The sequence below is a fragment of the Chrysemys picta genome, chromosome 3, assembly GCF_011386835.1.
Source record: "Chrysemys picta bellii isolate R12L10 chromosome 3, ASM1138683v2, whole genome shotgun sequence".
Classification (NCBI taxonomy): Eukaryota; Metazoa; Chordata; order Testudines; family Emydidae; genus Chrysemys; species Chrysemys picta.
This window is the reverse complement of record NC_088793.1, coordinates 20,918,057-20,941,959: the sequence shown is the minus strand read 5'-3', so window position 1 is coordinate 20,941,959 and position 23,903 is coordinate 20,918,057. Positions and strand designations below refer to the sequence as shown.

The 23,903-nt window shown below is 40.4% G+C and overlaps 1 protein-coding gene across 4 annotated transcripts in view; it reads right to left on the bottom strand.

Annotated features, from left to right (window-relative positions):
• The window catches only part of ATAD2B (ATPase family AAA domain containing 2B), a 155,858-nt gene that overhangs the window by 92,589 nt on the left and 39,366 nt on the right, over positions 1–23,903 (bottom strand). For all 4 annotated transcript variants that reach the window (XR_006174082.2, XM_008163070.4, XM_008163069.4 and 1 more), the window contains exons 9-15: positions 10,638–10,736; positions 8,982–9,093; positions 8,452–8,567; positions 6,447–6,621; positions 3,624–3,712; positions 3,080–3,239; positions 313–403 (exon numbers count right to left, since the gene is read on the bottom strand). Coding sequence is in view for 3 of the 4 variants with exons in the window: in XM_008163070.4 (XP_008161292.2) it covers positions 313–403; positions 3,080–3,239; positions 3,624–3,712; positions 6,447–6,621; positions 8,452–8,567; positions 8,982–9,093; positions 10,638–10,736 (842 nt within the window). In the remaining variant the exon portion in view is untranslated. The remainder of the gene's footprint in view (positions 1–312; positions 404–3,079; positions 3,240–3,623; positions 3,713–6,446; positions 6,622–8,451; positions 8,568–8,981; positions 9,094–10,637; positions 10,737–23,903) is intronic.

Sequence of the window (23,903 nt, the reverse complement as noted above, 5' to 3'; positions counted from 1 at the left end):
AGGACATTGGAGGTTATGTCAGGAAAACATTATCTACTGAATTATTACTTTCAAACTACTATTGGGTATTTATTCTGTACATTAATCCTTCTGATACAATCATGCCTGATTTTTCTGATTACAAATAAGGGTTGTAGAAAGTATAAAAGTTTCAATAAAAATAAAATTGAAAAATAAATAAAAAAACAAAGCATCTGATGCATGTTCAGAACTTCAGAAGCAAGTGTTCAACATACTTTACAAGCTCTAAGAAAAGGTTTTATGGAAAGAAAAGGCATCTACAAGTGATAACACTAATATGGTACCACTCACCAACACATTTTTCAGCTAGCTCCCCCAAGAAAGGATCTGACAGTTTGGGGTTCCAGTCCCTGGTATGAATTTGTAAAATGTGCTTTCTTGCCTGATAAAGAAGTATTTCAGCATTAGCAAGCAAAATCAGCAGCCAACAGTAAATCAACATATTTCAAGCACTTAGGTCACATATTCAAGAGGAGTTAATAATTATCCTAATTGTGTCAACACAATGTCACAGGAACATGTAGAAGAGTACAACACAAATTCTCAGGAGGAAAGGGAGTTTTGTGGCATAGGAAATACCTGTGTGTGCTGATTCTCTTAGTGGCAACCACTATACTTCCAATCAAGAGTTTCTGCCATTATAAAACGCCTCAGTATTTAATCTTTTACAAAGATAGTTTATTATTACAGAAAAATTCCATGAGTATTACACTAAAAAAATCAAGTTTTAGTCGATTAGATTGAAACAGCCTACACATTAAATCCAATATCAAAAATATATTTATGCAACATGTGGCTGTGAATATAAAATACTCAAACTAAGAAACGTAAAAATATGTTCACACTGCAATTACAACTCCTGTTTTGTACATGTGCAATTTTCATCATGATGCAGACAGCTAAGTGTATTTCTTCACATATATATAGTTATCTATTTATATTATCATAGCACTCAGCAGCCTCAATCAGGATTGGGCTAGGCATTGTACAAATCCATACAAAGATGAAGTCATTTCGCCAGACAGCTTACAGTGTAATGTGATCAAGTTACAACTGCAGTGGGAACCTTTCTGAATTTGCCGGTGTGTGTGCTTAAATTTACTGTTATAATGATGCATAAATGTCGATTTTTTTATACATTTCCTTTTTTTAAAAGAGATAAATGCTGACACACAAACACAATATTTATTTATTTTACTGTTCAGTATTATTACATTCCAGACATGCAGAATTTCAAACATATCTGTAGGCCTGGAGATTTGCAGCTAGGGTTACTGAAATGACTTTAAAGTAATTTGCAAATAACAAAACAGTTTTATGTACTTCAACATGTGATGGATGCCCCCACTAACTAGGTGAAGAGGGGCTTTCAAAACTTAATTCACCAAGCTTACCTTTTTTACTCAAGTCCCCGAAAGTCATGAGTCGCCAGCTCCACTAGAATGCCCCTCAGAGCAGAACTACCAAAGAGCTTCAGTGGAGAATGAAGCCAGCCCAGAGAAAGCTCAGATAAGGTCTCTAATTTTTCACTTCTAAAAGTACATTGCATGGTTTTGGAAAAGTGAGGCATGGGGCTTTACCTTGTCCCTTCTCTGGGCCAGATCCACACTTCAGTGAGATTACAGTAGCTATGATGTCACAGCACGGACCATACTGACTAGGGCAGTGGTTCTCAACCAGGGGTACGTGTACCTCTGGGGGTACTCAGAGGTCTTCCAGGGGTACAACTCATCTAGATAGTTGTAAAACTAGACAACAGGTTACATAAAAAGCACTAGCAAAGTCAGTACAAACTAAAATTTCATATAATGACTTGTTTACATGGCTCTACATATTATACACTAAAATGTAAGTACAATATTTATATTCCAGTTGATTTATTTTATAATTATATAGTAAAATGAGAAAATAAACAATTTTTCAGTAGGTGTGCTGTGACACTTTTGTATTTTTATGTCTAATTTTTAGTTAAGTGAGGTGAGGTGACACTTGTGGGTACGCAAGACAAATCAGATTCCTGAAAGGGGTACAGTAGTCTGGAAAGGTTGAGAGCCACTGGATTAGGGCACTGCAACAGAGTATGAGCTGGCAAACAGACTTCAAGGGACCTAAAAAGAAGAAGGAGGAGGGTGGCTAGCAGTTTTTGAACTGAGGAATCCTCTTTGTTTAGCTAGTGGGCATTTCTATTTTTCCAATTTGATTCTATTTGGAAACTGTGTCTTAGAATGGTTTAGTAAAATATTAAACGCTTGTGTATAAGAGCCTCAAAGAGGAGCGACAGAGACCGTTTTAAAAATCCCTCACTACTAGCAAACTGCAACGCAATTATTTGCTCTTGCAGATTTCAAGAATTCTGAGCTTTGTGTCCAGTTCCATGCTACGTCTGTCAAAATGGATGAAACCATAACTATAATAGAATCAAGTTAGTCCAGTGTTAATGTTTGCACAGTACTTTGAAGAGATATAACACTGTGCAAATTGCTATGTATTATCAACTTGTTAAACTCTCAAAATGTTTTATTTTGTGATGAAATTTCTCATGTTTAGTCTCAGATGAAAGTTGACACTTCCAGTGAGGAGTCTGAGGTAGAGGAAGATTTGTACTTTGTTGCTATGGTTTGCCTGGAGAGAGTCTTCTGCAAACCTGAGACAACAGGAAAGAGGGTCTACTCAGTCTGCTGTTATAGATTGTTTTGGAGAAATTTCAATAAATTTAGTTGAGCTGTTTGAGTTGTGAGAACATATGTCCTATCTCAGAGCCATTAAAATGCCTTTTTTTTCTTAAATGACTTTTAAAACATTTTTAAAACTTTAAATGTACTATGAACTGAGTTTTGCAAAGAGGGTAAGTGCCTTTGAGATGTCTAAAGAATTCTAGTTTCCAAATAAATAAATAAAAACACACTGACAAAAAGGACTAGCAATGGACAAATTGTTGTCATTTTTGAAAACATACCAAATGCCATTTGATAGAGATCTGTATCAAATATGTGGATCTTCAGAGACACCCACTTACTTCACTCTAGAAATTTTTACATTATCCCTTTGTAACTTTTACCTTTTGATCAGGCAAGTTGAAAAGAAATTCCCTGTCAAAACGACCAGGTCTCCTGAGTGCAGGGTCTATAGATTCAAGTCTGTTTGTAGCACCAATTACGACAATTTCTCCTCTATTATCCAGTCCATCCATGAGGGCAAGTAGGGTAGACACTATAGAGCTAGAAGAAAGTTTTCAAAAACAATTTTTTGTAAATATCATCAGGGTCTCCTACATAATAGGCCATCAAGGGTTGTCTAAATTAAGTTATGCCATCCTCCCTGGGCTGCCCTATGGGGTCATAGCATTGTCCAGTATCACTGCAGACAGAGTTTGCAAGGTGGTCTTGAAAAGGTTTTGCATGGGCAGGGGTAATCATCACTTAGTCATAAACAGGGCTTTTAGTGACCCTTTACACCACGTTGGATCTTTCACCTGGTGTAAAAGTGCCAGAGGAGGGGCAAGGATCTAACCCAAGAAATAATCCAAATGAAGCTTTAAAAAAAGATACTTTAAATTTACCAAAATAAAAACATAACCCGCAGTAGTATATTAAAAACATTACCTGTGAATCTGGTCTTGTCTACTAGAACGAACTGGGGCCAAACCATCTATTTCATCAAAGAAGATTATAGCAGGTCTCATCAAGTATGCCTGGTGGGTAGAAACAGGAATGGATATTAGCTGTTAATTCAAATTTCTTCTGCAATGGAGTAAAAACAAATTCTCTTCACTATGTGCTGGTAACACTTCCACGGGCTGTATGTTAAAAGCTTGCATTTGGGGAGGGGATAGCTCAGTAGCTTGAGCATTGGCTTGCTAAACCCAGGGTTGTGAGTTCAAACCTTGAGGGGGCCATTAGGGATCTGGGGCAAAAATCTGTGTGGGGACTGGTCCCGCTTTGAGCAGGAGGTTGGACTAGATGACCTCCTGAGGTCCCCTCCAACCCGGATATTCTATGATTCTATGATGCTTTTTTAAACCCAGCTCTGAGAATAAATCTGAAGTTTAACAACTAAGTTGTAATATTAAAACAAAGGAAAAAAGTTAGACTGTATTTTCCTTTACCTAAGGAAGATGGCACCAGTGCCATAGTTTTCCTGCACTCTTGAACAATCCCAAACAGGGTGGCACTGATTCATAATGTGAGAATCCTGTCTTTAGATGACTGAATTCTCAATGCCTGGAGCAATGCAGGAGATCACATTTTTTGTAATTGTTTTAAATGTTTATTTTTGAATTTTTTGTTTTGTTTTTTAGAATATAAAATTGCAGTAAATAACCATAACAAAGAAAAAAGTATAATACTGAGGTAAAATGAAATCAAGGGACTAAGAAGCACAGGAGAAAAAAAATGACATGGTGGGATTAAAATACATTCTTGTAAAACAAGAATATGACCCCCAGATACATTCATTTAACTTGTGATATACATTTCTTCCTCTCATACAAAGCTGTTTCTGTTAATGCTGTAAACCATTTTCTTATGCTAGGTTCTGAGCCTCATTTCCAGTATCTCAATTACTCTTGCAATCATAATATTTATTTAACCTATACTCGACACTCTAGATTATTCTTCTATTACTTTATAAGTGTAATAAACACAATCAGTTTCTTGTCATGTTTTAGTTAGCTGCTACTGGGTTTGTAGATCTTTACAAATCTAAAGATATAAAAACAAGTTCAGAAATGGGCATTGTATGTCCAGAAATGTGGCCTTTTTCCCTAAGAAAATAAGTAAAGAAAATAATTCTTGTTTTGCTTTACAGCCAGCCTTTAAGTAAAAAAGGGGTACTTTCTGACTTTTTTTTCTTCAAATAGTGGAAGATTTCCAAAATATATATTTATAGTCTTCACTTGAGCAAGAGTATTTCCAACATAGTTAACTGACAGTTAAGCATTACATTTTTAAAAAAACCCACAACACAACATAAAGAGAAAATTCAAAGCAAGAAAAAAAGCATTGTTTATGCCTTTAATGCTCTTCTATGAGTCATGAAGACAGCCTCCATAATTTGTTTTTTTGCTTGTGTTGTATATTAGAAATACAGGATGGAATTTTCAAAAGCCCTCAGCGTTGGCCTAATATTGGAGCAGAGTTATGACAGTGCTGATCACTTCTGAAAATCCCCACTCAAAGCCCACATTTCTCTCTTCTTGCTCAAGTACTAGGGAAAACTTTGGAGGAATTGGAATGTGACTTCACATCAGACAAACTTGAGTTTCAGTGCCACTAGCTCCGAACTTCTGAGAGAAGCAATATCAACAACCATAACATCCCTACGTCCTCCTGGGAAAGCTGCAGCTTTCATCATTCTGTGATACCATATTCCCATTTTTAACAAGAATGGCAAATCCTCCAAGAATAGAAAGTTTTAAGATCAGATGTGATGTTTCTAATGTAAAACAAAAGCAAAATATTTTTAAAAGCTCTTTGAGGTGATGAAGGGCATAATTTTTTGTTTTGCTTTGCAGCCAGACTAAGTAAAAAAGGTACTTCCTGATTTTCCACTAGCACCTTTTATTGTCTGAAGTCCCCCCCCCCCCACAGCCTTACCTGGAAAACATTAAGAAATTAAAAGTCTAAGTCTCTTAATTATAGAAAGCATTGTATTTTTCTACAATATTATATTTGTTTAAACTAAGTACACCTCTACCTTGATAAAACGTGACCCGATATAACACAAATTTAGATATAATGTGGTAAAGCAGTGCTGGGGGGGGGGGAAGGGGGGGAGGGCACGGCTGTGCACTCAGGCGGATCAAAGCAAGTTCGATATAACACGTTTTCACCTATAACGCTGTAAGATTTTTTGGCTCCCGAGGACAGCGTTATATCGGGGCAGAGGTGTACCTCTATCCGAAACCTGCATTTGTGCAAAAGATTGGATTCCACTGTTTTACCTGAATCTCTCCCCTCTCCATCATCCTCTCTAGCTGAATGAGTAAAGGATTGGTCATACCAAAGTGTCTGAAGCGTACTCTCAAAAACACAATTCTTAAATCAATCTTTACCATAGTATATGCGCTGAATATGCCAGCCAGACACCAGGTCAATGATTCAAATCATTCTGTTGTGATTTCTACCCACAGCCATCATGACAACTATGATACTAGTAGCCCTGGGCAGGTCAGGAAGCTCCCTCTTATATTGTTTTTTAATATATCCTGATTGATAACACTTAGATACAATGCAATATCATTTCATCACCATTGCTCTACCTTTTCATCTAAATTTAAAACTCTAGCAAATCCTGCCCCCTGTACTGTAACTTATATAAAAGTTTCCTTTTATCCAAAGACAATTTTGGCTGCATGAAACGCATTGAAATGAAAAATATTATACGGAAAAAAAAAATCTATCAAAAGTATCTGAACATCTTCCAACCTGATCAAAGAGGAGACGAAGTTGCCGTTCAGATTCACCAACCCACTTGCTGAGACAGTCTGCTCCTTTTCTCATAAAGAAAGCCACCTTTTTGTCTCCTTGACTGCATTCATTAGCTAGAGCTCTAGCTACCAAGGTTTTACCTGTTCCAGGAGGACCATAGAACAAACAGCCCCTGAAGATAAATGGATCAATATTATAGTCACAAATTTATTTTTTGTCTCTTGAAAAACTTCTTCAAGATAGGGAGCCCAGAGAAGAAAAAAAGACTAATCTTTTCATCATTACTTGGCACATTTAAGTTAATCTTACAAAATCTAAGATGCCACAAACTAAAAGAAATGAAAAACTATTAAGACGAGTCTTGTATTTTGTAATATTATTAGTTTTTTCTTCCTCATTTAAAATTTTGTGCTACATCAGAATTCAATTTTGTTTCCGCATATGTTTCATAACATGAAAAGTGCAAGTTTTGTTTCATGCTTTCAAATTATTACATATTTGCTTTGCAAAGCACACAGGAATCTGGTGGATATTAAGAATCTCAAGGGTTATTTTATATCAGGTAAATACTTCAAATGTTAAACCTGCAAATGTTCTCTGATATTTGCTGCAAATGTTCTCTGATATTTGCTTACACAGAAGTAGATTCTAATGCTAGTTTCTTAAAATTAAAAAAGACTTTAATCAAATTCCCAAATTACAAAAATTCCACATATCTTTTTAAGCTCCTCAGATGCCTGTCCATAAGGATTAAAAGCAGAATACATGTTATTTACAGATTGCTTCCATAAAAGAAACACTGACATTCAATTTGACTTTAAATAAACCCACCAATTTTTAATACACTAAAAACAAAAGAATGCAGAATTTTAAGGTTGACAATCATATTGGGGGAGGAGGATCTTTAATTTTTGTTTTTACATGAACCTCAATATTTTTAATAGCTTTCTTATAAAGCATGTATGGTCCTTTCATATCTTCAACTGATCACTTTCTTCTTTACAAATAAGTTTTGACTAATGCCAGCATGACAGGAACAATACAGCTAGAGATTCGAGTCTGCTTTGTACACTTAACATTGTCAATTAAGTTCTATTCACAGAAAAACATGTTTATACTACCTCCTAATTTTTTTATTCTGCAACTTGGTTAAGTCAGAACAGTGTCTTTCACTTAAGACTCTCAGGCAGGAGGCAATTAATCATTCAAAGAATTTTCACGTTCTCAAACTGGTTCCTCCCATTAGTTTCCCCTACCCAGTTGAATCCTTCAATAGCAGGATGTCTGTTTTGGGACTTGTTTAAACCAGCACAAAATTAGTAAAAAAAAAAAAAAAAAAAGTTTGAGAGACTTCAAGTGTTTTTTTTTGTTTGTTTTGTTTTTTTTAAATTCATTCAAAACCTGCTGGCAAAATCATCTCTTGCCCATTGCTTCAACACTGTTATCTGGCCATCAGTCATATCACAGATTCTATTCCACTGTGCATTAAACTTACTGTCCTTGTTTCAAGGCCCTATATCACACACAGCCTTGACTAATTTTCTCATCTGGTCTCTGCTAGTGTCCCCTCAACCCTGCTCTGTCAAGGACACCAGTTCAATAACCCTTTTGTCTCCTTTTTCCAGAATTGTCTCCATGTCATCATGCTGATGATGATGACTGGAAACATGCTTCCAAAATGAATGTCAAACCTCCAACCCTCACCTCACCTCATTGAAAAAAAAAAAAAAAAAAAAAAAGCTCACTTCTGCAGCAGCCTGCAAAAAAATATTTCTCTAATTAAACCACAAAGAGATACACCTGCAATCCACATCTTCTTGCCTAGAATACTGGTGTATAGTATAGTATAATCCTCATTTGTCTATCCATCTATTTACCTTGTGTGCTCTTCAGAGAAAGGACCAGTCCTTCTACATGTCATCCTATTAAGTACTTTTAGGGGGTGCAATGAAATAAAAAAATAAAAATAAAAAAACCAGCAACAAAGAATAAATCCACCTACCTTGGTGGCTGTATTTTGAATTTTTCGAAGATTTCTGGATAGAGAAGAGGAAACACTACCATTTCCTTTAATGCATGGATATGATGGCTCAATCCACCTATGCTATCAAAACGAACCTAAGAAAACACAAAACATGTAAAGCAACAACTTTTTATTTTTAACATAGCATGTATGCAAAAATGTATGTACTAGAACAGTAAAGTTTTCTCAAACATAAAAATTCAAATAAGAATCCACTAACTTTTAGAAATGCAATTATCTTTAGAGATAACCAGAAGACGACATATATATTGTGAATATGACCTGTTTGCTTCTTTATGATGCATTTCACCAGAGAATTACACACACAGACTAAAATCAAGTGCTTTCTGGCCCAAAATTGGTGTATAGACATCACTGGGTGAACAGATAGACTGGTTTTGCATTCACTTCAACTCTGATTTTCACAAAGCTGCCAATTAGGATTTCTGATTAATCTTCATTATCTCAAATGCATAATTATAAAAGAGACAAGTCTTAACAAATTTTACCGATTTGTCAAGAATCATTGGATCAACATCTGCCAAACTTGCACCAACTTTTACTCGTTCTCGCAGGATTCCACTGGCTAAGTCTTCTGCTCTGAAATTCATAGGCAGACATCTGTTCGACAAAAGCAAGCAATTTAGGTTGATGTTGAATATGAGCAATAAAACAAGTAAAGATGGCTGTAACTGTCAGAACTAAAAGATTAAGATACTAGTGCAGCTATCCCTCTCAAGCAAAATCAACATTAAACTAAACAAGTTTGTTCCTGTCCCCTTCAACTTAACCCAACATATTTAAAATTATGATTCTTAAAACTACAAAGCGCTCTTAGCCGATTTTGCACAACTGTTTTTTTTTATTAAAGCACTCTGGTTCTTAAAAGTTTTGTTCATTTGTTTGTTTTTAATGGTTTCAAGGTTCTTCAGGATGGAAGAGGGAGACAAAGGAATGGCACGGTGGTGAGAAGATTATGACCAGCAGAAGGAAGAGGAGATGGAGACAGAGAGCTTTGCTGACTCATAGTTTCTGTACTGATATAGTTAAAGTAGCACAACCCTCTAGCATCAGCACAGTTATATCAATATTTAGATGTTTATCTTGGTATTACTTGTAGAGATCCAAGAATTGTGTTTGGATCTGTGCTTAGAAGGAAAGGAAGGGAGGAGACAGGGAGTTCAAGGTAGAGGGATAGAGGAGACAAGCGGGAATGAATGAGGGAAAGCAAGATGGAGAGGAGCGTGGAGGGTGAGGTGGCAGTATGGGGGAGGGAGAGTATTGTATTGGTAGGTGAAGCTGCCAGACTGGCTAAGAACAGATCTGTTGGAAAGGGTGGAGAGTGTCCATTTAAAATGCAAGTAGAAATCTGAAGAATATGACACGAGAAAGGTTTGGTGGGCACCCAGTGTCACGGCTGGAAAAGACCTCCGGGGGATGGGGCTTTAAGACAACTCCCAGAACGGTTACCGCTTGTCTACATCCTACATAAGTATAAGCAACGAAGAGGGTCTTGGTGCCCCAGACAGCCCCCCAGTCTAGTAACAGGACCCATTCAGTCCCAGCTGATAAAAAGAGGAATTTGTTAATTTCTTTGTTAAGTTATCACCATGGTATCTTTTACATCTTAGATAATTGTTGAGCAGGAGCTAGGTAAGAGCATTTTTTTATGTTTGGGATGCACATGGTATTACAGTGATAGGAAGGGGTGAGGAGGAAGAGAGGTGGTATTTGGAAGAGCTATTGATTTAACTCCCTCCAAAACTAATTAAAAAAAGAAAACACCAGAGTAACCCTGGTTCTTTACACGTTCAATGAAACTCCATTTTTAATTGATACAAAATTTGGTTAACAGTGTCTTACACAGACCTTTATTTGGGTTTTCTTCTTTACTTTATAATCTGCACTGTTTAGAACTATCTACTCATAAGACTTCAGTATTATATTGTAATATTTGTTCAGTAACTAAAACAAGCCCCCCCCATATTCTTCTGTTGTAAGTTAAATTTATTGAAGTTTCATAAGTAAGAAGTAACTTTTCTAAATAGTTTGCTGAATCAAAGCTATCACTTTTCACACTAACTAGAATATTACACCATAATTCTGCTTTTTCCTGCCAGGCCCATATAAACTGGCCCTTACAAAGACTCAGCAAGTTGTGATACCTGTTCCTTGCTCTGGCCATGCTCTTAGACTTTCTCCTTTCAAAGCGTTCTTCGTCTGAAGAGGTTGTATCACTGCTATGAATGGCATGTTTCTTTCTCCTATTTAAAGAACAAAATAAACATGCAGCTAATAATGCATTTCACTTTTTTAAAATGTTAAAACAAAATAAAAAGGATTTATGTAACAGCACTGTTCAAGTCTAGCAGACATTTTAGCAACTTTTTGTTCCATAAATAGTTGGCATATCAAAACAATCAGATGTCTGATTCCAACTTGAACATTTCTGAGAGGGAAGAAAGCCCTAGGGACATGTGGCTCATTCCACATCACCAAAATGGAGAAGTGAACTATAATATCAAACGTTTTCAGAGTTTAAGGTTTCTAATGGACCTGTCATCTGATAAAACCTCCAAGCTACATCGCTCATCTCTCTCTGAGGCTAATAGAACAAAAACATCAGGAGTGTAACATTTTAGCTATTTAAATTCCTTCTTTTTAAATTCCAAAGTTCTTTTAAAGTCTTATAGTCAGTTTCTTTTTCTAAACGCTTTTCATACTGAACATTAAAATATTTTTAGAAATTGTTTATATTGTACTTGCAATTCTGAAGTAAAGAAAAATAAAATGTGCAATACAGGTTATTCTTCAAACTCCATACAGGTAACTTCTCTTCATTTTAGTATAGTACAGTAATCTAGAGAACTCTTTGAAAAGATTGGGAGCTGTATTATATCCTAGACATAAACATATAAAAATAGACAAATGCAGTTTGAATTTAGGCTGCTAAAAAAAAGTTGTTTCATTTATATTTGTATGAAATAACAGAAGCATCTGGCTGCTGGACAGAGTAGCCAGAGATGTAATTCTCAAGGATCTCTCAGTGGATATAGAATTCCATCACCTATATGAATATGGTATTCTGCATTTGTTCAGCTATTCTAGCTGAGACACAAATAAAGCCAGCCAAGTTCAACAGTCCGACCACCAAGAGAAATCAGACAGAAAACTATGTCACTATGGTGAGTTTTTATGGAAGACTCTACAACAGCATTAAACAGGATAAAATGGAAAGGCAAAATAGACCAGAAAAAGTTGCAGGGAGGCAGTGATCAGTGTCTTTGGTATCCCTGCCATAAATTTGGAATCTAAGAGAAATTAAATTAATACCATCTTAAAGAGGATGATGGCTTAAATATATAATGCCTCCAGCCTGTCTTTTTTCTTACTTACACAAGGAAAGTACAGGGAAGAAATGGTTACTTATCCTGTGCAGCAACAGTGGTTCTTTGAGATGTCTCTCTCTATGGGTGCTCCACTCTAGGTGTGCTAGCGCCCCCTGCGCCTTTGATCGGAGATTTCTCATAGAAGAGTTTGTTAGGCCTGCACATGCATGGTAGTCAGCCTCATGCCGTTGTTACACAGCACTGCACGGGCCAACCGACCTCAGATCCTTCTCTATCGCAAAGCTCCATAGCAGAGAACTCCAATGCAGAGGGGAAGGAGGGTGGGTAGTGGAGCACCGATAGGGACCCACATCTTGAAGAACCACAGTTACTGCACAGGGTGAGTAACCATTTCTTTGAGTAGTATCCTTACGCGTGCTCCACTCTAGTGACTACCAAGCAATTCCCTTTAAGGCAGGGGCAACTTCGGAGTCGAGTCCAGTAGCAAAGAAACTACAGCCTAGCCAAACACAGTATCAGCAGTGTCACAAGTTATAGCATAGTGTTCAGCAAACGTATGTATAGACACCCAAGTAGTAGCTTAACATATCTCAATATGGGAATATTCTTGATGAATGCCACAGAGATGGAAATGGACCTTGTAGAATGAGTATGTATATTCAAAGGTGTTTGAATATCGTAACATTCATAGCTAGAATTAGTGGAGCCAGATATCCACTTGGAAAGTTTTTGATTAGAGATTGCAGACCCTTTTGACTTATCTGCTTGCAAGGAAAATTATCTGTGGGTCTTTCTGAAAGGTTTTGTCCTATCCACACAGAAGGACAGGGCTCTCCTGATGTCCAGGGTGTGCAGGAGTGCCTCCTGGTTATCTAGATGCAGTTTGGGTTGGAAGACTGGCAGGTGAATGGGTTGGTTAATATGAAATTCAGAAGAAACTTTAGGTAACAATTTGGGATGGGGTTGCAGTGTGATCTTGTCCTTAAAAAAAAAAAAAAAAAAATACTGTGAAAAGGGGGCATGCCATCAGGGCTCCTATTTTCCCAACCTGTCATGTCAATGCGATGGATATCAGGAATGCCTTCTTCACTGATGAACAGAGCAGTGAGCAGGTAGACATCAACTCAAAACAGTAGACTTCTGAGGCATTTACAGACCAGAATGAGGTCCCAATCAGGAGCTGGACTGGTGGATAGATGTTTCCAAGTCCCCTGAGGAATCTCGCTGATGTTGGATCAGCAAAAACAGAACAACCCTCTATTGGGAGGGGTGGGAGGGTGAAAAGCCATGATAGCTGCCAGGTAGACTCTTATGGAGCTCATCAATAGTCCTGAACTTTTGAGTCAGGACGTAGTCTAGTATATTTTACAGCAATGAGGACACAGCAACAAACAAATCTGTAGCTGGCGGCGCCCCCCCCCCCCCTTTGCTAGGTAGGGTACCGATAAGGAAATGTAACAGCACGCTAAACTCGGGAATGGAATGGAAGCCCTCCTGCAGATCCGAAGGGACTTCGGGGACTCTTGTCGCCTCGCAGCCTATCTCCGGGCAGCTGACACCTGGCCAGCCTCAGCCACCAGCAAATTCAAAACCAACACCCTCACTTGCAGCCTGCCAACACGAATGAGTTGTGTTTGTGTCTGAGTATAATTGCGCAAATAAGGGAAACAAATCAACCCTCAGTGCTGCTCGAGTTTGACCTTTGTCTGTGTTTATTTCTTGCCTGGTTCCAAGAATGGGTAACAAAATCTTGTCCATTTTTAAGAGTCTGTGTAGCAAGTAGACTGTTTCCTGCTTTGTAGTAGTACTCTTTTTACTTCCTCTGAGCAGGTAAGTCTCTAATCCTGTGAATCATCTACCAATCATGTTTTGAGAAGCAGCACTGTGAGATTGGGGTGAAGGATGATCCCACCTTCCTGGGAGAGGAAATGCGGAGCAGCATGAAGAGTGATCAGTGACCAAACAGCCAGCTGTATCAGGTAAGGAAATCACGTTTGTCTGGGTCAAGTCATAACTATTAGTATGACTCTGGCTTTGTCTTTTCTTTTTATTTTGAGCATAACTTTGGCTTTTAGAGGAGTTGGTGGGAATGTACACAGGAGAGTTGACGACCAATGAAGGTGAAAATCATCCCCCAAGGATTTGTGACCCAGTCCACCTCTTGAGCAAAACTGGGTACATGTCTTGTTTAACTCTGTGACGAACAAGTCTATCTGAGGGGTGCCCCGTTGATGAAATATGTGGTGTCATATGCTGGGGTCTATTTCCCCACTCATGGTCTTGGAAGAAGCACCTGCTGAGTTCATCCATGGTCACATTCTCAACCCCCGCGAGATAGGCCATATCTGGTTGCATATGCACCAATTTCAAAGCTTGACAGTCTTGACGCAGAAGGAGGGGATCTTGCTTCTCCTTGCCAACTGATGTAAAACATGCATGATATGTTGTCCGTTATGACCTTTATGTGTTTGACTCTGATAAATGGTAAAAACTGGAGACAGGGGCATCTGACTGCTCTGAGTTCCAGGAGGTTGTGTAGCAGCATGGTCTCTTGCAAGGTCCACTCATCCTGGGTTGTGTGAGTGTTTAGATGCACTCCCCACTTTAGCAGAGAGGCATCCACCACTATGATGACCGTCCGTTGCGGCAGGATGTGCAAATGGAACTCCTGCACACATATTGTGATGGTCTTTCCATCAGTTGAGGGATTGTTTTACAGAAGTAGGTATGGAAAGAAGCATATTTAAACGGTGTCTGGTGAATAAACAGTTCTGAGACACCCTTGAAGGCAGCGCATTCTGAGTTTTGAGTGTTCTGTGACAAAGGTGCTGGCTGCCACGTGCCCCAGCAACTGAAGACTGTTCTTGACTGGAGTTTGGGGGGTTGAACTTATCTATGTTGGCTATGCTGGAAAGGGCCACAAAGCTGTGCAGAGGAAGGTAGGGTCTTCCTGTTACTGAATCACGATGTACCTGCACGGGATCAAAGTGAATTTTTGAATGTTCAATTGCATGCCGAATTCATGGAAGAGATCTATCACCTCATAAGTTACCTGAGCCACCGGTTCCAGGGAGCGACCTTTCAGCAGCCACTTGTCCAGGTATGGGACTACTAAAATACCTTTCCTATGGCTGCACTGCTACTTCTGACATAACTTTTGAAAAGTGCCTCGGGGGAGATGAGTCAAAAGGGGTGCACTCAGTATTGAAAGTGGTCCTGGCCAACAGTGAAACGTAGGTGTGACGTTGGCAGACCAGAGTGTATTCAGTCCAATTCACTTGTATATTATAGATCAAAGTGATTGCTGAACGTAAAAGAGTGCATTTGATGTTTAGACTTCATGAAACTAATGGGAGGTTACTTGCACTGTTTTCACTCGTCCTGTTATAATGCAGTAGCAAACATTTTCATTGTGTATACTCCTGTAACTAAAATAACCCATCAAAGGTGGACTGTGGAATGCTAATGAAGGACTTCAACAGAAAAGTGCTAATTCCAAAGGAAGCGGCCATTGTGTGTGATAACCAGAGGTCAAAGACACTGTCATAACTATAAAGGGAAGGGTAACAGCCCTCCTGTGTAGAATACTATAAGATCCCTCCTGGCCAGAGACACCAAAATCCTTTTACCTGTAAAGGGTTAAGAAGCTCAGGTAACCTGGCTGACACCTGACCCAATAAGGGGATAATTTCAAATGTTGGTGGGGGGAAGGCTTTTGTTTATGCTCTTTGTTTTGGGGGTTGTTCGCTCTTGGGAATAAGAGGAACCGGACATCAATCCATGCTCTCCAAATCTTTCTGAACAAGTCTCTCATATTTCAAACTTGTAAGTAACAGCCAGGCAAGGCGTGTTAGGTTTATCTTTGTTTTCTCAACTTGCAAATGTTCCTTTTGCTAGAGGGTTTACCTCTGTTTGCTGTAACTTTGAACCTAAGGCTAGAGGGGGTTCCTCTGAGCTCTTTGAATCTGATTACCCTGTAAAGTTATTTTCCATCCTGATTTTACAGAGATGATTTGTACCTTTCTTTATTTAATTAAAAACCTTCTTTTTAAGAACCTGATTGATTTTTCCTTGTTTTAAGATCCAAGGGTTTGGATCCGTGTTCACCAAGGAATTGGTGGAGAAGTCTCTCAAGGCTACCCAGAGAAGGGTTATAGTACTTGGGAGGGAGATATTCTGGGGGGGAAGGAGGTAGACAGAGTTTCCCAAATAACTCAAATAATTTGGGTGGTGGCAGCAAAAGCAGATCTAAGCTGGTAGTTAAGCTTAGAGGTTTTCATGCAGGTCCCCACATCTGTACCCTAGAGTTCAGAGTGGGGAAGGAACCTTGACAGATTCAAAGTGCATTCCTCACTCACTGCCATCAAAGGAAAAGCCCACACGGGCTCGGCTTGTTTTCTGTCAGAAGAAGTTATAAGTATGGATTCAAGGAAAGATCTTTCATCTCTGGACTCTTACAGGGAAATGTACCAGATGCAAAACTGAGGTCTCCAGAGACAATCTGGGTACCCTGAAAAGACTGCAACCATTTGGAATTACAAACTGTGACACACCTGGGGGGGATAGCTCAGTGGTTTGAGCATTGGCCTGCTAAATCCAGGGTTGTGAGTTCAATCCTTGAGGGGCCACTTAGAGATTTGGGGCAAAATCAGTACTTAGTCCTGCTAGTGAAGGCAGGGGGCTGGACAAAATGACCTTTCAGGGTCCCTCTTCCAGTTCTATGAGATATGTATATCTCCACATATTTTTTTTATTTTAACCTCTCAATAACTCATTTCCTTTTCTTAGGTAATAAATCTTTAGTTAATTTACTATAGAATTGGTTGCCAATTCTTTGTTTTAAGATCTGGAGTACCAATTAATCTGGGGTAAGCGACTGGTCTCTTGGGACTGGGAGCAACCTCATGTGGTGTGATTTTTGGTTAAACTGACCATTATCACCAAGTTCAGTTTGTCAGAGTGGCAAGATAGACTGGAGAGTTTAAAGGGATTGACTGTGACTCCATAGTAAGACTGGTATAGCTAATGATCCAACCAGCAGACCAAATTCAGTGATGAATCCTGTTCACGTGCCACCTGAGGCATGTTGCACATAAGCTAAGACGACATTTCTAGCTTGATGAAATCTAATTAAAGAACGTACCGCCAGCTGGGGATGTCTGCCCTGTTTTCTGACAGTCTGCCCTGAGGCAGGCACTCTCAGTTGTGAGCCACTCCAGACAGCAAGAATAGTTTGTGGATGGGTGGATCACAATATGGAAATATGCATCTTGAAGGTTGAGGGCTAAAAACCTATCCCCTTACTCTAGTGACAGGATAATCACCGCAGGTGTCAGCATTTTGAATTTGTGCGCATTCACATAGGTGATGAGTAGCCTCAAATCTGGGATAGGTCTCCAACCTCCACACTTTTTTGGTACCAGGAAATATCTTGAATAAAACCCCTTTCCTCTGTGGTGCATGGGGTTTGGTTCTATAGCTCCCAAGTGTGAGAGAGTCTATTTCTTGATGAAGCAAGCTCTCATCAGAGGGGTCTCTGAAAAACAACAGGGAATGGGGGTTTGTTGGTTAAAGTGGATGGTGTATCCTGTTGAGATGATCTCCAAAACCCACTTGTCTGTAGTGACTGACTTCCAAGCCCTCCTGAAGTGGTAAAGGCAGTCAAGGCAGGTGACTCAGTGCAGCTGGAGAGGATGAGGATGGTAGTTCAGGCCCTCAACCAGCCTGTCAAAATTGCTGCTTGGAGGTGGAAGGGTGCAATGTGGGAGGCTCAGAAGTAGACTGTTTCCTTCGCTGGAATCTCTGTATCTTTTGATGCTGTTCACATGGCTTCTGGGAGGTAAGGAATTGAGCAGGATGGGATCTCTGAGCTGTCTGGGACTTGTTGAGCTTTCTCTTGTAGGTGGGTGTATAAATACCAAGAGAAAGTAAAGTATCCCTAGAGTCTAACGTTTGCAGAGATTTATCCATGCTGTCCACAAACAACTTAGACCCACCAAAAGAAAGGTGTTCCACCATATTCTGGACCCCTTTTAGAAATCTGGAGAGTTCAAGCCAGAAAGTCCTTTTCATAAACTACCATTGTAGTGATCAGATGGGCGGCAGTATAAGTGGCATCAAGGGAGGCTTGTAGACATATTGCGAAAGGCCAGCTACTTGCCAGAACAACTGTATTAAGTTGATCCCTGAGCTCTGCTGGTAGGTGGTCAACAAAAGAGTTTTGGTATATTTTTGTGATTGAATTTTGCCATTTGCACCTGGTAATTGGCAATTCTAAATTGGAAGGACACCGAGGAATAAGATTTCCTCCTCAGTAGGTCTAGACATTTGTGGTCTTTTTCACGAGGCATGCTTTTAGCATAGTGCTGCTTTTCATGTTCATTAACTGCATCAACTGCCAAGGAGTTAGGTGAGGGATGAGAAAATAAAAATTCGGAGTCCTTTGCTGGGACATAATACCTCTTATCCACTCTCTTGCATGCAGTAACTGAAGTGTGCCAGATGATCTTCGCTGGGTCCAGAAGAGCTTCGTTGACAGGCAAAGCTAAGTGGGCAGAGGTAGGTCAATAGAGGATATCAAGCAGCTTATGATGAGGTTCTTTAACCTCCTGGAAAGAGAGCTGCAAGGAGTCAGCAATTCTCTTGACCAGAACCTGGAAGTGCTTAAAATCATCCACCAAGGATGGAGGAAGAATCATAACCGCTTCATCCAGAGATGATGATGAAATATTAGGAGAGACCTCTTCATCAGTATTAGTGGCCTGCTCCTCAAAAGATTCTGCTTGAGGGGCGTGTCTCCTGGAGGGAGCAAGTGATGCAGGTTGCCTCTCTCTGAGGAGTGATGATTAGGGCCTTACCAAATTCACGGCCACGAAAAACACGTCACAGACCGTGAAATCCAGTCTTTTGCACACTTTTACCATCTACTATACCGATTTCACAGGGGAGACCAGAGTTTCTCAAATTGGGGGTCCTGACCCAAAAGGGAGTTGTAGGAGGGTCGCAAAATTCTTTTAGGGGGGATTGTGGTATTGCCACCCTTATGTAGTAAGATGAGGCCCTGAAACAAACTCTTGTGTCAGAGGCCCAGTCTGAGGCCTGAAGCCTGAACCAAAGTACTTCCAGGCATTGCTAAGCAAAAGCTGGGCTGTGAGCCAGAGGCAGGCCCCACTCACAGAAGTTGGCGAGAAGAGGGTTGTTAGAAGCAGGTGCATTCACATGTAAGTACTAATAAGAGGAACTTGTGCCAAGATGGCACCGGGACATCCCGATATGAGGACACTCCACAGAAATAACAAGGAACAGGCAGGTGCATCTTAAACACAGGGTCAAAAGGACAGCATGATGGATAGATCTGTTTGTTTGAAACAACATGATCAAAGGGGGAGACAGCACCCTAATGAGCCATGGGACTGTACCTCAATACGTCAGTAGGGATGAGTAATCTGTCCTGTAACTGTATAAAAGTAGGTCCTGGAGTGCACATCTTTGTCTGGCCTAGGGGGCAGTGGAAAGTCCTGCCACTGACTGAGCCGGTCCACTGCCAGGGGACACAAATTCGTAGTATGTCTTGTAGAGTCTACGGGAAACTATTACTGTGCTTCGTTTGACAATAAACCTGACTCGGGTTCCTTCGTACCTTACTAGAGTCTGTGGTCTTTGGGGAATCTCTCAGGGTTTGCTGCATCAGCTATCTGCGCAGAACTGGGGCAGCACACAGAGGGAACACATACGCAGCCGACCGTTATCATCATCGAACACGAGCAGAGCACCACACCAGTAGTTACTGACAACACCTTATTTCTGTGCTGACTTCAGAGCTGGGTGGCTGGAGAGTGGCAGCTGTTGGCTCTCTGAAGGCAGGACGCCAGCAGCAGTGGAAAAGTAAGCTTGGCAATGCCATACAATGCCATCCTTGCTTCTGTGCGGCTGCTGGAGGTGGCTCTTTCTTCAGAGCTAGGCTCCCGGCCAGCAGCCACCACTCTCCAGCTGCCCAGCTTTGAAGGCAGCACCGTCATCTGCAGCAGCACAGAAGTAAGGGTAGCAGTACCTCTACCCCTCCAACAATAACCTTGCGAGCTCCCACAATTCCTTTTTGGGTCAGGACCCCTACAATTAAAACACTGTGAAATTTCAGATTCAAGTAGCTGAAATCATGAAAAATGCTATTTTTAAAATCCTAGGACCATGAAATTAACCAAAATGGACCATGAATTTGGTAGGGCCTGCTGATGCGCAATGCCCTGGAGAATTGTTGGCAATAGGCCAGCCAAAGGTCCCAATATGGCCAAGGAGGTGCATAAGGTGGAGGTGGCACCCACAGGTGCTCATACTAGTGAGATGTTGGTTGCAAATTTGTACCACGAGTAGTTATAGTTTCATCAGAGACTTCTGGAAAGGGGCCTCTATAGGAGTGAGAGAACCCTGAGTTGATATTTGAGACACCAAGGCAAGGTCTTCATCAGCATCCTTTTCCTCAAACTCACTCTGGAATGATGGTGCACCTGGAGATCTGAGGTGAAACCACTGGTACTGGGTGAACCTCAGGCGATCTTGATGTTCTCAGTACTGACAGCATGTTGGAGCCGAGCAGTAGAAAATCTGGTGTCTCAGAAACAGCCAGGTCTCGGGGAAAATGGAACTCCTGTGAGTGTGTCATGGGTACTGACTCTGTAGTCTCCACCAAGGTGGTGGCGGCTGAGGGTGCTAACAGTACCGTGGGTTTCGGGTGCTCCAAGGGAAGTGTATTCGGAGCCTGAGAGGGCTTCTTCAATATTGAGGAAGAATTCTTCTTGCCATCTTGGCCTGCTAACAGTACTAATGATTAAAGAAAGCTTTGCAGTCTTTCAGTCTAACGGTGCTCTGGGTACCTGAGGAACCAGCAGACTCATGGGTACCCAATTGGAGAGCAGATGGTGCCAGAGTGGCTGAAGACACAGACAGACAATCTCGGCTTTTTAGAGGTAGATTCCCTACCTAGTGAGCCCAGGGCATGGCCCTCAGAGGACTTCTGAGAGGAGTCTTGCGTCTTCCTCTTAGATGCCCTGGAGGAGTGGGGCTCTGATATTATGGAGGCAGAAAATTTGCTTGGAGACCAGTGTACAGGTGGGAACTCTTGGCCCAGGTCACAAGCCAGGCATAGAGAGCTCTCAGTCATGAGGAGACAAAGTTTTATCTCCCTGTTTTTTCTGGCTCTGGATTTCAGTGCCAGACAGATGTGTGTTTTCCCCAAGGCAACAGATGCAGCAGGAGTGCCCATCACTTACCAGGTTCACCTCCCAGCACAACAGAAAACATTTGAAGCTGGGAGAACTGGGTAGAACATCCCAGTGAACAAGAACTATCTAAATATAATATATAATAGAGAATTTTTTTTTATTTTTAAAACTAGGAAGCCAAAACTACTTCTATTTACTAAATAACTAAACCAGGGGTTCTCAAACTTCATTGCACCGCGATCCCCTTCTGACAATAAAAATTACTTCAGGACCCCAGGAGGGGGAACCGAAGCCTGAGCCTGCCCAAGCCCCACTGCCCTGGGTGGGAGGGCCAAAGCCCGAGCCCCACTGCTCCGGGCGGGGGGGAGCCAACCCTGAAGCTCAAGGGCTTCAGCCCCAGGCAGGGGGCCTGCAACCTGAAACCTGCCACCCAGTGCTGAAGCCCCAGGCTTTGGCTTCTGCCCTGGGTAGTGAGGCTCAGGCTTCATCAAGTCTAAGCCAGCCATGGCAACCCCATTCAAAGGGGGTTGTGACCCACTTTGGGGTCCTGATCCACAATCTGAGAACCGCTGAACTAAACTAATGCTAAGAACTACTACAACTAACTACTAGAACAAGAATGAGGACAAAGTTGAGGAAATCTCAACGGGGATAACTGCCAGAGCTCCGTCTCAGGCCGCAGTGGTTGAGAAGAACTGAGGCAGTTTGTCAGTGCAGTACTACATAACGAAGACATGGGGCACAGGCTTAACTAGCACACATACACAGGCCAAATGGACACTGCTATGAGAAATCTCCAATCAGAGGCATAAGGGGAGCTAGCACACCCAGATTGGAGCACTCATAGGGACACTATTCACAGAAGAACATCTGTTCAAGAAATGCTTTATCAACATTTTATTTAAAGAGATAAAACTAGTTGGCTGGAACTAATGGACAAAACCCTTTTTAAAATCAGATCTTTAAAAACCACATTTTTTATCTTACAAACACAGGAAATTATTAAAACAAAGAATTTTAAGCATTATTTATTTGTTTCCCATATTCGCACTCTTTGCTCTTCTGTGAGCTTGGACAAGAAAACTGTCAATTTCAATGTGGTCTACAATCAGTTTCTACTTCATTTCACTTAAAAGGTAGAACAGTATCATGCTATTATATTTGGGTTGCAAACACCACAGGAGGCCTTTTTGTTTAAAAAAAAATCCTATTAATTTCAGTTCGTAGAAAGTTCATTTTTATAAACTCTAAGGTCGGGCTCTAATTGTGTGCCTACAAAAAAATTGCTCAAGGCTTTGGAGTTCAACTTACTATACACCAGTTTTACCTGGCAATAGAGCAAGTCAAAAAACCAAAATAAATTAAAAAAAAAAAATCTTTTCTGTTTATTGACATTTGGATCAACTCTACTTGGAAGAAATTTTAACTATAACAGAACAGAAAATATGATTGCTTTTTTTTTAAATTGTATTTTGTTTCCTTTATTTCTTTAGTACAGAGGGAAATTTGCTGCTTTAAAAGACATAACAGGCTGTGGGACTATAAAATTGCAGTGTAGATGTTCGGGCTTGGCACTATCAGGTCCCAGAGCCCAGACTCCAGCCCATGCATCGACACTGCAATTTTATAGTCCCACAACCTGGGCCCCACGAGCCCAAGTCAGCTGACACAGGCCAACCATGGGTGTTTTATTGCAGTGTAGATATACCCTAATATAGCACTATTTGAGACTGCTACAGTATACAAATACACAGGTTCTTTCAAGGAACCTGTTTCACACCCGCTATTCCAGTCTTGGGCCTCTCCTAAGCAGATTGCTTATAATTCATAGAATATCAGGGTAGGAAGGGACCTCAGGAGGTCATCTAGTCCAATCCCCTGCTCAAAGCAGGACCAATCCTCAGACAGATTTTTGCCCCAGATCCCTAAGTGGCCCCCTTAAGGATTGAACTCACAACCCTAGCTTTAAGTATCAGGGGGTAGCCGTGTTAGTCTGTATCTACAAAAACAACAAGGAGTCTGGTGGCACCTTAAAGACTTTAAGGTGCCACCAGAACCCTAGCTTTAGTAGGCCAATGCTCAAACCACTGAGCTATCCCTCCCCCAATCACACAGAACTTCTACTTGGCATTATGATACAACCATGACATTAATTTTCATTTGTTCCCTAATCAGAATGTGATCCTAAGGCACAATCCAAGACCCATATATTCATGTGATCAAACTATGGAATTCATTGCCTCAGAAAGTGGCTGATGCCAAGTACTTAAGATTCAATATGGGATTGGATATTTATAAGGCTATCAAGAATATCTAGATTTGTTACAATTAATAACAATCTTGGAAGGGATATTAAACCTTGTGCTTCAGGGCTTAAGAACAGGATGAGACCTATGTTGAGGTCAGGTTATCCCAAATCCACCTACTGCAATATTCTTACACCTTCCTCTGAAGCATCTGATGCTGGGCTACTGTCAATAGACAGGATACAGGACTAGCAGGACCTTGGGTCTGTTCTAGTCTAGTAATTCCTAATGTTCCTATATACTTCTGCAATTAAAAGTTTTATTTCACACTAGACTGCTTCATACTATTATTCAGATTAACTAACCATCTTCCCATGAAGGTATTCAGCAATCATTTTATTTATAACACCCTGATGCTATTATACTGATTTCTTTTTTATTAATTATAGGAAAATTCAGCTAAATTGGTCTTCAATTATTTTCAGATAATACAAGAAACAACAGGTTACAAACAGAAGAGCTTAAAAAAAAAAAAAAAATAAAGACTTAGGCCCCAAACCTGAAATGAGCTTTTCTATCTTACATAAGTTTTGGATGAACACAGGAGTCCACCTACA